Raw genomic sequence first — 15065 nt, forward strand, 5'->3', positions numbered from 1 at the left:
CCAAATATGTACTTACTGACCCATCCTCATCTAAACCCACCAAAACACCACAGACTCAGGACAAACAGAACCACACAATCAGACCCAATCAAATAAACAAAAGAGAAAGAAAAATACAGAGATTATTGGCCAGAATGGAACTAACCAAATCCCAAACGTATCTGGCCCTAAATAGAAAATACACAGTGGCAACCTACTTAACCACAGTAACCAACCCAAAAACTGAGGAAAACCTTAACAAAATACAGGCTGGCCGGAGAGGAGGGCCAACACGGACAAACCCAGTGCCCTGGAGAGGAGAGACTGTCTTCCCACTGTGGCCTCAGAGCTGAGAGACAACATTTCTGCCAGTGTGTAAGAGACATCATCCTTGGATTTCAGAGATGCATTATAAATATGTAATAACATGTTTATATTGTATTATTATTGTTGTTAATAGTTGTTATTAATAACATTGTAGACACTACAGTCATGCTAATAAAGCTCACTGAATTAAATTTAATTAATAGTGCTAAGAGCTGACTTACGAACACATACAGACAGGTAATGCAGGGATGCTTGATATTTTATTGATGTTTTTTATTATTATTTCTATTATTGTGTCATTCCCAAAAGAGTCGACTCTTTGCTCCGGCTCTTTGAGCTGATTCTTCAAGAACCGAATTGCACACATGTGCCGTTTTAAGTCAATTTACATGCACAAACACGTAATTTCCCATTTTAGTGTTTTTTAAAAATCATTTTTATTTATTGTTTGATTTATTTTGAAATAAAATAGCTTCGTTATAACAAAATGCGATTCTGAACCAGCTTATTGCGCAAAACGAACGCAGACTTGACCTAAATTGACACATCGACTGTCAGCTGCTGTTGCTGGGCGGCGCATATAGCATCCAGGAAGAGTCTGCAGTAGTAGCATGAGATGAGAATGTTCTAGCAAAACAAAAATATTAAATTAATGCTTCAAGCAGCGTCGAATAGCTCGTAAGGAACCTAATCAGTCCTTGGGTGAGTCGTTTACATCGGCTTTTACCTTCTATGTATGAATTAAAGCGAGGTGACAAGAATAGCCGTCGTTATTCACAGACATTAGCTTTGAAGTAGCCTAGATAGGCCGTATTCGGTTAAATCCCACCTTCTCTTCTGTGATTGGCTATTTGTGTTTTTTATCTCAAACTTTATTGGATAGTCTAGTATGCGACTGTCTTATCGACCAATCCTAGAGCAGGAGGCGGGACTTTTCGGGACTCCGAATGAGGAAATAGCGCTTGTTTGTAATATACTGAGCCACCCAGTTTGTTTGTTTTGACTCATCTGTGGTCACTCAGTTAAATAAATAAAAATATAAATATATATATTTTTCCAGGTTTATTTATCAAATATCTATTTCAGAAATCTAGCGTGCATTAACTAAGTAAATTGGTTTAGTCTGTGCAGCTGGCTAGCTAAGTAGCTAACGTGCAAAATGGTGGGCTTAGATATATGAAGTAATATTCACAAAACAGCTGCAGCTTACAATATAAAATGTACATAAATAACTACATTTCTTTCTATATTGTACAACTTAAATATTGTCCTTGTGTTGTTAAGGCTACACAGTATGTTAGTACACACTGTCAGGTCTTATTTATGTGGTCTGTTGACATCATCTAATAGACAACATTCCTACGAAAGTGTACCGGATTATAAGTATATCATAAGACATGAGACCAAGCATTGATGGTGTAGATCCTAAATAATCCGGCAAATAAGATAACATTGCCCATGTAAACGCTCGAATCCGACTTTTTTTATTTATTTATTTCGTCGGAGTCAGAAATACCGTGTGCGCATGCGCAGTGTGTAGTTTTGAATGTACACCGATAAGGCATAACATTATGACCACCTGCGCAATATTGTGTTGGTCCCCCCTTTTGCTGCAGTCATGCACTGTGTACCTTTCTGTCAGAACCAGCATTAACTTCTTCAGCAATCTGAGCAAAAGTAGGATCGGATCACACGGGCCAGCCTTCACCACTGTTCCTTCCATGGACCACTTTTGATAGATACTGACCACTGCAGACCGGGAACACCCCACAAGAGCTGCAGTTTTGGAGATGTTCTGATCCAGTGGTCTAGCCATCACAATTTGGCCCTTCATCAAACTCGCTCAAATCCTTACACTTGTCCATTTTTCCTGCCTCTAACACATCAACTTTGAGGACAAAACTTTCACTTGCTGCCTAATATATCCCACCCACTAACAGGTGCCATGATGAGGAGATCATCAGTCTTATTTACATCACCTCTCAGTGGTCATAATGTTATGCCTGATCCGGTGTGAGTAATGTACATCTAAATGAATATTTAAATCAGATTGCAGAGTTTAAGGCACGCATAAAACAGTGCGTTTGGAATCTGCAATCGGATTAAATAAATTCAGACTGACGAAAAGAATCTGATGAGTTTTTCTAGACCGCCACAGATCTCCATCTATTCCAGACAATTTGAAGCGGGTATAGTTTAGACTGGAGACTGTTTGTGATGGATTTAGGCAGAAATTTTCCATAGCTTATCTCCTGGTATCTCTGAATGGCTAGTTAATAAATCTTTGACTACAAGATGATGCAGCTACATGATGTTTCCTTAAATTAGTGCATCACTTTAAATCATTCTCTGGTGGTGTTTCAGTGTTTCCCCGTCACAGCGATGGAGGAGACGAACAGGGAGGCGGTAGCTACAGCCGTGCAGAGGGTGGCCGGGATGCTGCAGCGCTCAGACCAGCTGGACAAAGTGGAGCAGTACAGACGCAGAGAGGCACGCAAGAAGGCGTCTGTAGAGGCCAGGCTTAAGGTAAGGGTGTTTTGTAGTGCTTTGCATAAGTATTCACTCCCTGCTTTCTGGGAAAGTTTTTGACAAGGAATACGTTTGGTGTTCTATTTATGTAATGTTGCTATGCATCAAGCTGTCAATAAGGCGATTCTAAGATTACCTCCTTGTCTTCCTCTCACAGGCAGCCATCCAGTCTCAGTTGGACGGAGTGCGCACAGGCCTGACGCAGCTGCACAACGCCCTGTGTGACGTCAAGGACATCCAGAACTCGCTGGCTGACGTCAGTAAGGACTGGAGGCAGAGCATCAACACCATTGAGAACCTGAAGGACGTCAAGGAGGCCGTGGTGCAGCACAGTCAGCTGGCCTCCGCAGTGGAGAACCTCAAGAACATCTTTTCAGGTGAACCCGAGCTCACAGCTCATCTCAAATAAGATTTTTTCCACGTATGTTAGTTTGCAGTGTGCTAGCTTTAGTGGAGACGTATGCCTGTAACGTGATGTAATCCCTACATTAGTGCCGGAGATTGTGCAGGAGACACGTGAGCTGATCGAGCGTGGTGAGCTGCTGCAAGCACACCGTCGACTCATGGACCTGGAGTGCACACGTGACAACCTGCTGTACGAGCAGCACCGACTGGACAGCAGGAGCGCACCTGAGCCGGGCCTCATCGGAGCTTACTTCGGTGAGGTTCAAGGCCTCTCTGACGAGCTCGCTAAACAGCTGTGGCTGGTCCTGCAGCGTGCCCTGGTCACCGTTCGGCGCGACCCTACCATGCTAGTGTCAGCTGTGCGCATCATCGAGCGTGAGGAGAAGGTGGACCGTCGCATGCTGGAGCGCAACCGCCAGACCTCCTTCCTCCCTCCGGGCCGTCCCAAGCACTGGAAGAACCGCATGAGCGTGGTTCTAGAGGGCATGGTGAGCGGCCGCATCGAGAGCGCGCAGGCCGAGACCCGGCAATCCGACAAGATGTGGCTGGTGCGCCTGCTGGAGATCACACGCCGCTACGTCCTGGACGACCTCCTCATCGTCAAGAACCTGGTGGTCCAATGCTTCCCACCACACTACGACACCTTCCGCCTGTTCCTGGACCTCTACCACAGAGCTGTGTCCTCACGTGTCCAGGAGCTTGCCGAAGACGACCTGGAGCCCAACGAGATCGTGTCTCTGCTCACCTGGGTGCTCAACACGTACAAAAGGTGAATATTGCTCGTTTTTTTATACTTCTTAAAGCCTAGAGAAGATCAGAAATCAAGATTTGTGAATCAGGAATCAACTGAGAACTGAATTGAACTGAATCACATTCGAATCGAATCGAATCAGGATGACTTCAGAGATTCTTATCTGTAATGTAACACACACAAACACACACAGTAACAGGTGGCACCGTTTTCTTCCAACCTTCTTCAGTTGTAAGGCGTATTTGTCTTGCAGCACCTGCATGCATTGTTCAGGGACGATCAGGTTGAGACCTGTGGATAAACACGTCCGCAGACGAAACCCCCGCCGGCGTGCTTTATGTTTAACTAGCGCGTTTCATTCACGCGAGGATTACCGGCTATAAACAGCACAGATCCTGTTAACTCTCTCCTTGTTTGCAATATATATACACATCTCTCTCTATTTCTCCCCTTTGTGTGTGTGTGTGTTTTTTCTTGTTTCAGTCAGACTCTTATTGTGTGCAGATAATGACGCTGATTCTATTTTCCGCGTCATCGAGTGTCTATACCCTGTGAGCCGTATTCAGAAGTTACGTCAGTGACCTTTGAGGTTGCCAGATTCTTTGCGATTAGCGCGTATAGATCCTCAAATTTAAATGCTAGCGTATAAAAAAAAAATCAGGGATAAAAAATACGGACCGAAAGACTAAAAAAAAGCTGTCTAATTGAATAAAATATGATTATGAATGAAAATAAAAATAAAAATATAATTTTTTAATAAGAGCCTAGTGGATAATATATTGCAGAATGTGCAGTGCTAGTTAATTAATAAAATTAATGAATTAATTAAATAAATTAATAGACATTAATCACTGTATATTTGGTTAAACTGAACAAAATGGCTTCCACCTTTGTCATTTATACGACTATAGCGCTTGATCCAGCACCGTTTCTCATTTTAGTGGACTTCGTTAAGTTTCTTTCCTCCTGTCTCGTACCCTTGATTCTGCTTGCCGTGGTGCTCGATACACGTTTCAGTGTTTTTTTGTGTGTTGTTTTTGTAGTGTGGAGATGATGGGCCATCCAGATCTGTCCCCAGAGTGTGACGCCAAGCTGCTGGAGCCTCTGCTGCCTGAGGATGTGGTAAACCAACTGCTCGGGAAATACCTGGCCACTTTCACTGTGAGTTTGCATTGTTTTGCATTGTGTTGTCGTTTCTATAGCAACAACACCTGAAGGGACTCATATAGAGGATTCTCACATAATCTAACCCAGATTTAAAAAAAACTGTAAAAAGATGAAAAATAATCTTCATATTATTAGGAGGAGATAGTAAGGAGATTTATTTTATTTATAATATAATATATTATTTGTTTTCGAGTTTTTGGAAGGAGTCTCCAGTGTCAGATGAAGCTTTTTTTCAGTTACTAAGATTAAAAATAATAAATAAAGAAAGAATGTTTATAGCTGCTTTATGCTTTATGCTTTAATATAATCATAAATGGATAAAAAGTGCACTTTAAAAAATAAAAATGGACAATAATCCACTTCTGTACCTTTATGCTTGGCTGCATGACATCACACCTTTCAGTCACGGATGATTTTTCTATCATGCACATCCAAAAAAAAAAAAAAAAGAAAAGGATGAAGGTCTGTATCTAATACACCTTTCACCTCGCTGTAACAGTCGAACATCACAGGCTGGCTGCGGAAAGCTCTGGAAACAGATAAGAAGGACTGGCAGAAGGAGACGGAGCCCGAGGCGGATCAGGACGGCTACTACCAGACCACTCTACCTGCCATCGTCTTCCAGGTACACACTTGTCCCGGTTCTGCTCCAGTTCCGGTTCTCCTCCAGTCCCAGCTCATTTGTACTGCGTGCTTCAAATCTCACTGCTCGCGTCTCGTTACAGATGTTCGAACAGAACCTACAAGTGGCGGCTCAGATCAACGAGACGTTCAAAGAGCAGGTTCTGATGCTGTGTCTGAAACAGATGAACTCCTTCCTCATCAGGTCAGAGTTCCGAGTCCATCCCATTTCTTACATATTCCGTGAAGAATCCCGTCTTCTGACGCAGCCGTGTTTTTTTTTTTCCAGGTACAGGGACGAGGCCATCGCGTACAAGGAGGAGCACTTGAAGGATCGTCAGCTCCCGCAGTGTTACGTCCAGTACATGATCGCCATCATCAATAACTGCCAGACCTTTAAGTGCGTATCGTTTTTCTTAACAATGCGATACGGGTCATCCTTTCGATCTTCACAATATTTCTGTTTCCGTTCTTTCCGTCAGGGAATCTATAAATAGTCTGAAACGGAAATACTCGCAGTCGACCGAGACCAACCCGAGCGACGCAGCCATCGAAAAAACCCTGAATGAAGTGGCCAAGGAGGGTTGCCAGTTCTTATTGGATGAAGTCTTCCTGGATTTGGAAGTAAGACAGATGGACATCTCTTGTGGGCATAGCTTGTCTGTAATAGTAGTAGTAGTAGTAACAGCTAAAATGTAAAACTGTCACTGCTGAAAAGCTTTGTGTTTCCAGGAGTGATGTTCTACCAAAACAAGTTGAAGTGTTTTATTCCTCTTATACCACAGCACTTTTTCAACTATTACCCTTTTTATTTCATGTTGAACATCCATTCACACAAGAAGTAATGATCATTAGCTATATACAGTGGTAGCTCAAGTGGTTAAGGCTCTGGGTTGTTGATCAGAAGGTCAGGGTTCGAGCCCCAGCACCGCCAAGCTGGGGCCCTTGAGCAAGGCCCAGGGGTGCTGCATCATGGCTGACCCTGTGCTCTGACCCCAACCCTCCAAATTATGGGATATGTGAAGAAAGAATTCATTGTGCAGTAATGTATATGTGACAAATAAAGGCTACTTAAAGTTAATAAGATAAAAAGCGCAACTGGTCATGTGACAGAAAACCCCAGAAACATTATTCTCTCGTGTCTAACAGAATCATCTGAACGAGCTGATGACCCGGAAGTGGTTGACCGGCTCTCATGCGGTGGACACCATCTGCGTGACCGTGGAGGATTACTTCAACGACTTCGCCAAAATTAAAAAGCCTTATAATCAGGTAGCGAAGTCATACTGGGTATTTAGGATTAGTTATATTTTTCTCTGCTTTTAGCTCTTAGAATAAGTCCAAATTAATGTGTGTGTGTGTGTGTAGGAGATGACGAGGGAGGCTCACCGGCGCGTGGTGGTGGAATACCTGAAAGCCGTCATGCAGAAACGCATCACGTTTAAAAACGCCGAAGAGAGGAAAGAGGGAGCGGAGAGGATGATCAAGGAGGCAGATCAGTTCAGCTTTCTCTTCAAAAAGCTCTCTTCTGTGAGTTTCCTCCTCTTGTGTGCAGCGAGGAGGTTATAAGAGATCACAGTGATGATTTGCATGGAAAATGTTACACTTATAAGCGCTTATAATGCGGATCACCTACAATGCTGATTGCTCATAACAGCTTATAATGCTAACTAATGGCAAGGTGTTGTTTTGATCGCTTGAAAATAAGACTGGTTATAAGGTGTTAAAGTGGTTATTGGTTATAAGTGGTTATAATGATAGATTATAAGGAGACTGTTGATTGAGTTTAGAACGAATTTAAGGATTGATTGTTGATTGCTTATAAGAGGTATTAATGATCAGTTATAGAGATTATAATTGCTTACAAGAGGTATTAATGATACGTTATTAAAGTTATTGATTGCTTATACAGTAGTGATACAGATGGATTATAAATGGTTATAATGATTGGTTATAAGGAGTTGTAATGTAAAGTGGTTATAATGTTGATTGAGGTTATAACGAATGTAAGGAGTTAGACTGTTGATTGCTAATAAGAGGTATTAATGATTAGTTATACAGATTATGATTGCTTATAAGAGGTGTTAACGATTAGTTATTAAAGATAATGATTGCTTATACAGTAGTTATACAGATGGATTATAAGAGGTTATAATGATTGGTTGTAAGGGGTCGTAAAGTTTCTTTAAAGTATTTATAATGTTGGTTGAGGTTATAACAAATGTAAGGAGTTAGAATGTTGATTGCTTATAAGAGGTATTAATGATTAGTTACAGAGATTATAATGGCTTTAATAACGGTATTTGTGTTTATGCTTATAAGTGGTTATAATGCGGAATGGATCTAATGAGTTATAATGCCTGTGTGACTGTGCTCAGGGAGAGGACACAGACTGGCTGTGCGGCTCCATCTCTGCCATAGCGGAGGTGTTCAAGCTGACCGACCCCACCCTTCTCTTCCTGGAAGTATCCACACTGGTCTCCAAGTACCCGGATATCAGGTAAGCCTTAACTTCCTGTGTTTACCTTCAGCAGGTCTGTCATGTGGGAGTGACTAAAACGTGTGTGTGTGTAGGGAGGAGCACATCCTGGCCTTGCTGGCGGTCCGAGGAGACGCCACCCGTGACACGCGGCAGATGATCATCGAAACGCTGAACCAGAGCAAACCGTCCGTCTCCCCTAACACACTGCCCATCTTCAAGGAAATCACCGTGCCAACCATCACGGCAACCATGACGGCAATGGCCGTGCCTAAACTGTTGAAATAACCCACTGACCCGTTTGGCCTTATCGGAACACTTCATCTTCATCATCATCATCAGGATGGCAAAAAGAGGGAAAGACGTGTGTACAGAAAACCCTTAGATGTGTGTGTTTTGTTTTCTTTTAAATACTAAAATGATCCTGCACCTCCTTCCCTGAAGACCGGATAATCATTTCTCCAGCAGCTCCCAGCTTCTGTGTGATCCTTTGGGAAAGAAATCAAGTCACAGCCTGACCTTCATGCCACACTTTTTTGTTCCAGGAGCCACCTGTAACACTCGCACTTCCTGTTTACACGCGTGACTCGATGATTCCTTCATGACGTGTGAAACACTGTGACTCTGAGTGCATGGAATATAACAATGCTGTAAAGTTAATGAGAGCCAAAATAGACCAAAAAAAAATCGATTCAGATGAATAAAATAATAATTAACACTATTTCAAGACGTCGTTGCGAGTTATAAATACACACACAGATCGTAGTGGTGTCTATAACGTGTCACAGGTTGCTATGGCGACCAGGAAACCTCTCTTAGGTACCTGTTTTTGCTTATTAAAAGTGAATTATTTACATTATTTATATTATATATTATTTTTAATATATCATTATTAACATGCACGAGCTCAGCCTTCAATTGTTTATCAGCAACAGGTTTAAGTGAAAATCCTTACTATATAAAAACTATTAATTATACACACTTTCTTAAATGAATTAATATTAAGGATTTCACCCCAAGTCCCCAAATCTACCATAAAGAAGATTTGTGTACAGTTTCTTCAATTAATTGTGATATTCTGCCCCCTAGTGGCTGTAGAAGACAGTGGTGAGACCGGCCGTGCTGTATGGTCCAGAGGCAGTGTCACTGAGGAAGAGACAGGAGTCAGAGCTGGAGGTAGCAGAGCTGAAGATGTTGAGGTTCTCTTTGGGAGTGAAGGTTGGACAGGATTAGGAATGAGTACGTCTCATGGGGACAAAGTTAGAGAGGCCAGATTAAGATGGTTTGGACATGTTCAGAGGAGAGAGAGTGAGTGTATTGGTAGAAGAATGTTGGACATGGAGCTACCAGGCAAGAGGCAAAGAGGAGGTATATGGATGGAATAAATGAAGATATGAAGCCAGTGGGTGCAAGTGTTGAGGATGCAGAAGATAGGGATAGGTGGAGAGAGATGATTCGCTGTGGTGACCCCTGAAGGGAAAAGCCGGAAGAAGAAGAAGGATGGCTGTACAACGTTACACACAGCAAGACACTCCTGAGTATTTTAGTTTTTTTTTTCTTGAACATTTATTGCTAATAATTCAACAGAGAAAATGCTCCATTTGCTTAAAATGCAAATACGATCAGAGATAAATTGTAACCTCCATGTTAATCAACATTTACATATGAAATACGATAAACAATCTCCGAGGCCTAAATAAAAACAGACTCTTTTTATACAGTACAGCATCGTAAACCTTTTACACCTTTTAAAAGTTTTTGACTAATACAGTTGGCAGCTTCCTGGGTTCGTCTTTTTAAAGTTCGATTCGAAACTGAACATCTCACGACATGCAAACCAAAATAATAACAATAATAATAATAATATTATCAATAATAATAAAGGTTTATTATAAAGGCAATGCCTGGCATAAAAATGCAAGTCACCAGCCAAACGTCTGCCAATCTGCAACAATTTTAAAGGCCTCAGGTTCTCAGTCGGGTTCGAATGAACATCAAAATGACATCCTGACTCTTATCAGTACAAAAAAAAAACAAAAAAACAAGCCAAATCTCTCCAGAGAAAAAAAATATTTCTGTGGCTTTGGCAATTTAAGATATGCTTTTGTTCGTTCTTTCTTTTAGTTTGTTTTTTTTTCTTAAAGAAATGATCACAACCTCGAGACTGAATACACAACTTACACAAACTAAGACTTCTGAAATCAAAACATTGTGTGGCAATCAGCACAAATATATATATATATATATATATATATATATATATATATATATATATATATATATATATATATATGCCACCTAATAATTAGAAAATAAGGTTTTAATAAGCAGGCAGGATCATTGACATCCTCAAAAAAGTGAAAAATAAATCTCCATCGTGAGACATGGTCTCCTTTCCTCGCTCTCTCTGTAGCCACAACGTCCTCAACCGAGTCTTTGTCGGGTTTTTTTCTATTCATAAGGCTTGAAAGAGGCGACACACACAAAAGACCTTGTTTCGAAATCTGAATGTGAGTGCAAGAGCGGTGGCGTGGTCCGGCTGCGGGCGAGTAGCCCTCGCTGCAGAACTGAAAGTCAAGGGGGGTGGAGTCAGACCTGATTTGGCTCCTCCTACCTGGACAGATTTTAACAAATAGACCTGATCTGGCTCCTACGTAAGTGTAATTGAATTCGAAAGTCCAGGAGATGGAGTCTGACCTGATTTGGCTCCTCCTACTTGGACAGATTTGTACAAAAAGTCAAGGAGATGGAGTCTGACCTGATTTGGCTCCGCCTACCTGGACAGATCTGAACAAAAATACCTGATCTGGCTCCTCCTACTTGGGTGTAAATTGAACTCGAAAGTCCAGGAGGTGGAGTCTGACCTGATTTGGCTCCTCTTACTTGGGTGTAAATTTAACCCACAAGTCCAGGAGGTGGAGTCGGATCTGATTTGGCTCCTCCTACCAGGGCAGATTTGAACAAACAGACCTGATTGGGCTCCTACTTAAGTGTAATTGAACTTAAAGTCCAGGAGGTGGAGTCTGACCTGATCTGGCTCCTTTTACTTGGGTGTAATTTAACCCACAAGTCCAAGAGGTGGAGTCAGTCCTGATTTGGCTCCTCCTACTTGGACAGATTTGAACAAAAAGTCCAGGAGGTGGAGTCAGACCTGATCTGGCTCCTCCTACTTGAGTGCAATATAACCCACAAGTCCAAGAGGTGGAGTCAGACCTGATCTGGCTCCTCCCACCTGCCTGGACTTAAAAAATGGAGTGGAGACAACTCCGTGTGGTTCTGGTTAGATGAGAGCACACTGTAGGGCATATTGTAAATAAATGTTTCAGCATCGGATCAGGTCTGACTCCACCCCCCTGGACTCGCGGTTCGGCAGCGAGGACACTGTCTTCCTGCGGGACGTTCGCTCGCTTTGTGCTGCTGCTGATAAAGTCTGTGCGAAGTTCAGCATAAAAACGCATGCGTCATGCATCTGTCACAGAGGCGCCCCCTACTGGACGAACGCAATTACTAACGCTAGCGCCTCTTACGCTGTAAAGATCAGCGCACTTTCATACCTGGCGTGCGCACACACACACACACACACACACACTCTCACACACACAGAGGCAGGCAACAATACTATTAGTGCATCACGTCCAAAGGGTTCTAGCGGAGCACGTGGCGGCGTGAGACAACTTTTTCACAGTACGACGTCTGACTTTAGTTATGTGTTTTACATTCAGAAAACTCACATTGAAAAGTATGTAGTCTTTACAACAAAAAAAAAAACAAAACAAAAACAAAAATCCTGTTCCTTTCAATGACTATCGATTAAAAAAAAAAAAAAAAGAAAAAAAAAAGTACTCTTTCCAAACAAACAGTAAATAAACTTATCTTTTTCTTTTTAGCTGCAAGTATAAAAGATTCTCAAAGCCTTTTCTCGGGCTGTAATAAAATGTCCATTTCCCAAAAAAAACCCCAAAGCAAACCTAACGGAGGATAATTACTCAAGTTTAAGCGACTCCTTTGTAGTGTTTCAGCTCGAAATGTGAGGACTTCAGTGTACGCGTCCTGGCTAAACGGACACATGGAAGCACTGCTCAAAAAAATCGAAACCTGTCTCAGTGTCCTGATTGGAGCGGCGGCCTTGGATAAATCTACGCTACGGGACAAAAAAATGTTCATGGAGGAATTTTCGGAGCAGGTTTGTCCCCGCAGAGAGAGAAAGAAAAAAAAAAAATAAAAATCAAGATTTAAGCTTATAAAGGTGACTAATACAAATAACACACACACACACACACACGCGAATGCCATCGCTTTAACATACGAGCTCTGGTGTGTTTAATATAGAAAGTGAGACAGAGCGTCTCCTTGGTCCTCGGCTCGCTGTCAATCGGCTTTGTCTAGTGTCTCCGACGAATGCGGGGCGACATACTTAAGCCGGAAGCCACCTGAAAAACACACACATATAACACAAGCACAAGACACACACACGGCTCAGAGGAGCAGCAACACATTTCACACAGGTTTCTTTTCTTTTCTCTTTATGTTAACATTGTGGTCATCAGATACTATAAAACGGAGGTTATGAACTTGTGAGCAGGTCAGTTGGTCAAAATTGTGCCCGTGTTTTGTTTATTCTGCTCTAAAGAAAACAGGGTTGAATTGCAGAGGCGTCGTGAACACTGATTAGCATAAGCATTATTTGTAACATTTTAGGTTTAATATCCTTGACTGTTTCTGACGGACATGACGGAGTATCTTGGTTTGATTTGGCCACTGGGAAGAAAGCAGTGAGTCTAAAGTCAGATATTGTCGCAGTATGTCATAAAAATAAGCAACTCCTCCATTTATTTATTTTTTTTGTAACCAAATGACCTGCAGTCTCGCTCACGTGTTTTCTATTGGCTTAACAGAACAAGGCTCCTGAATTCACAGGTTTGCTTAGATAAAGTAAAAGTGACCAGAAATAATAGGTCCCAACGTCCTAATCGGCGTCTCTGTGGGTTCGATCTGATCGCTGCTTTAGCTGAGGTGTATCGCCATAGCAACAGATCGAAACTCTAACCTCTACAATAAGACAAGCGCTCTAACCATGTCTCTGCAACGTGTCTCCTACCGATAAAAACGTTTTCTTTAGAGCCGAGCACAAATGAACCGGACCTGTGGGCACGACGTTGTTGACAAATTAAGGACATACAAACGTGTACATTACAAAACTTGCGTATTTGACAAAATAAATTCTGTTCCTGGCTTATCCAGGGGCACGGTGAGTCTCCAAATACTCAAACGCAAAAAAAAAAAAAAAAAAACGCAAATAGATTACGATGTAGACGGCGGAGATACTCGTCACCTCCTGGCACTGGCGTTACCTGGCTGCCCGGCGTCCATGGACGGCTGCTTGCAGTCTTGTGCGTAGTGACCGCTCATGCCGCAGTTATAGCAGGACACGGCGCCGCTCTTCTTTATTCCTCCGGCGCCGGACATGGCACCCACGGGAGGGAAGACAGGCGGGTAGAAGCGCGCAAACGGTGCGACCTGGGGCAGGGTGGCGTAGCCGGGCTGCGCGGGCATCAGGTGGTCCGAGTGGGCGTGCAGGAGTGCGCTGCTGGCGAAGGCGGCGCTTGGAGACGTGTGGGCGTAGAAGGGCAGCGGTGTCCCGTTCCCTTGGTGACCCTGTGTAGGGAAGGTGGTACTGCACAGCGAAGGTGCTAGTTGGAAGAACGGGGTGGGTGGACCGAACATCTGGCGTGTGGGATGTGCTGGAAGGAAGAAGCTGGCAGGAGACTGGTGAGCTCCACTGCCTCCGCAGGTACCCCGGCAACCGCAGGTGTTGCAGCCTGTTTGTTGTGACTGTGCAGTGCTATTGATGTATGCAGCATTCTCGCTCGGGGCAGGCATGCTAACAGGGGGCGGTAGGGGGGTGGAGCTGGGTATCATAGTGCTAGCGACAGGACACTGGACTAAACCGGATGGTGTGTGAGGGCCCTGTGGCTGAGCACTGGCCTTGGCACAGGGTTTCCCCGGAGCAGCAACGGTGCTGGGCGGAGCCTGAAGCTGAGCTGGCTCAGGGAAGGCAGGCGGCAGCGGGCACTGGGTGGGGTCTCCGGGGACGGCCATGCTGGGCCTGGTATCCTGCTTGCCCAAAGGGATTGTGATGGTGAGTTTGCTCTCTCCGGGTTTGCCTGCGTCTCTGTGCGCTGTGCTGTACTGCAGGGCGTAAGGGAGGCACGAGGTCAGCGCCAGCTCCACTACAGCAGAGGGGTGTGGCTGTACATCTGCACCTGCACGCTCCGGCTCCGCCACCAGTGGGTTCACCATGGCGACCGCCTTCCTGCCTGTGCCTTGCCCTTGTGGGAGGCGGGGCGTGTCAGCTGGCTCTGGGACGGAGTTATCAGACTGACTCTCGGTGTCTGTGGAACACACACACACACACACTTAAAAACTACAGCATTCACATGCTTCTTGATGCCTGATCTCTGATCCCAAACAGATAATGCTTCCCTACAGTGACAGATCTATGCCGATGTGATGCTCTGATTAAAGGGATGATACAAGTTAGAATTTTCAAGGACAAGGAATTATTACTAGCCCTGACTATTACTGGTCAGTACAGAGCGCTAGTCACGGCAGAGCAGACGCCGCATGGGATGAGTGGGTGATGAGTGTAAATCGGACACCTTGTGTTTCCAGGCTGCGCTGATGGTGGACGGGGCTCGACGGCACCGAGTTGGAGCTCTCTGAAGACGTGTCTCCGTATGTGTCCCTGCCTGAAGCTTTGATAAAAACAATGCGGACACACACACAGTGTGCATGTAAATCTGATTT

The 15065-nt window shown here is 43.7% G+C and overlaps 2 protein-coding genes across 6 annotated transcripts in view; one reads left to right on the plus strand and one right to left on the minus strand.

The window, feature by feature from the left end:
- Positions 1-869: 869 nt before the first annotated feature.
- Positions 870-9978, plus strand: exoc3 (exocyst complex component 3). Its single transcript, XM_058418156.1, has 14 exons — positions 870-1008; positions 2671-2832; positions 2993-3212; positions 3328-4009; positions 5035-5152; positions 5658-5783; positions 5884-5984; positions 6069-6179; positions 6262-6403; positions 6929-7051; positions 7148-7309; positions 8158-8279; positions 8354-9077; positions 9348-9978. Exons 2-13 carry the CDS (start codon positions 2689-2691, stop codon positions 8544-8546), a joined length of 2244 nt encoding a protein of 747 aa, XP_058274139.1. The 5' UTR covers positions 870-1008; positions 2671-2688; the 3' UTR covers positions 8547-9077; positions 9348-9978.
- A 106-nt stretch (positions 9979-10084) lies between these two features.
- zcchc2 (zinc finger, CCHC domain containing 2) overlaps positions 10085-15065 on the minus strand; it is a 29077-nt gene continuing 24096 nt past the window's right edge. For 2 of the 5 annotated variants that reach the window (XM_058418148.1, XM_058418147.1), the window contains exons 12-14: positions 14918-15013; positions 13610-14650; positions 10085-12688 (exon numbers count right to left, since the gene is read on the minus strand). In XM_058418148.1, coding sequence (XP_058274131.1) covers positions 12627-12688; positions 13610-14650; positions 14918-15013 — 1199 coding nt within the window. In that variant the 3' untranslated portion in view covers positions 10085-12626. Of the gene's footprint in view, positions 12689-13090; positions 14651-14917; positions 15014-15065 lie in introns of those variants that run through there. The other 3 variants (XR_009207459.1, XM_058418150.1, XM_058418149.1) reach the window with 3 other exon arrangements.

The sequence above is a fragment of the Hemibagrus wyckioides genome, linkage group LG20 (assembly GCF_019097595.1).
Source record: "Hemibagrus wyckioides isolate EC202008001 linkage group LG20, SWU_Hwy_1.0, whole genome shotgun sequence".
Taxonomy (NCBI): Eukaryota; Metazoa; Chordata; class Actinopteri; order Siluriformes; family Bagridae; genus Hemibagrus; species Hemibagrus wyckioides.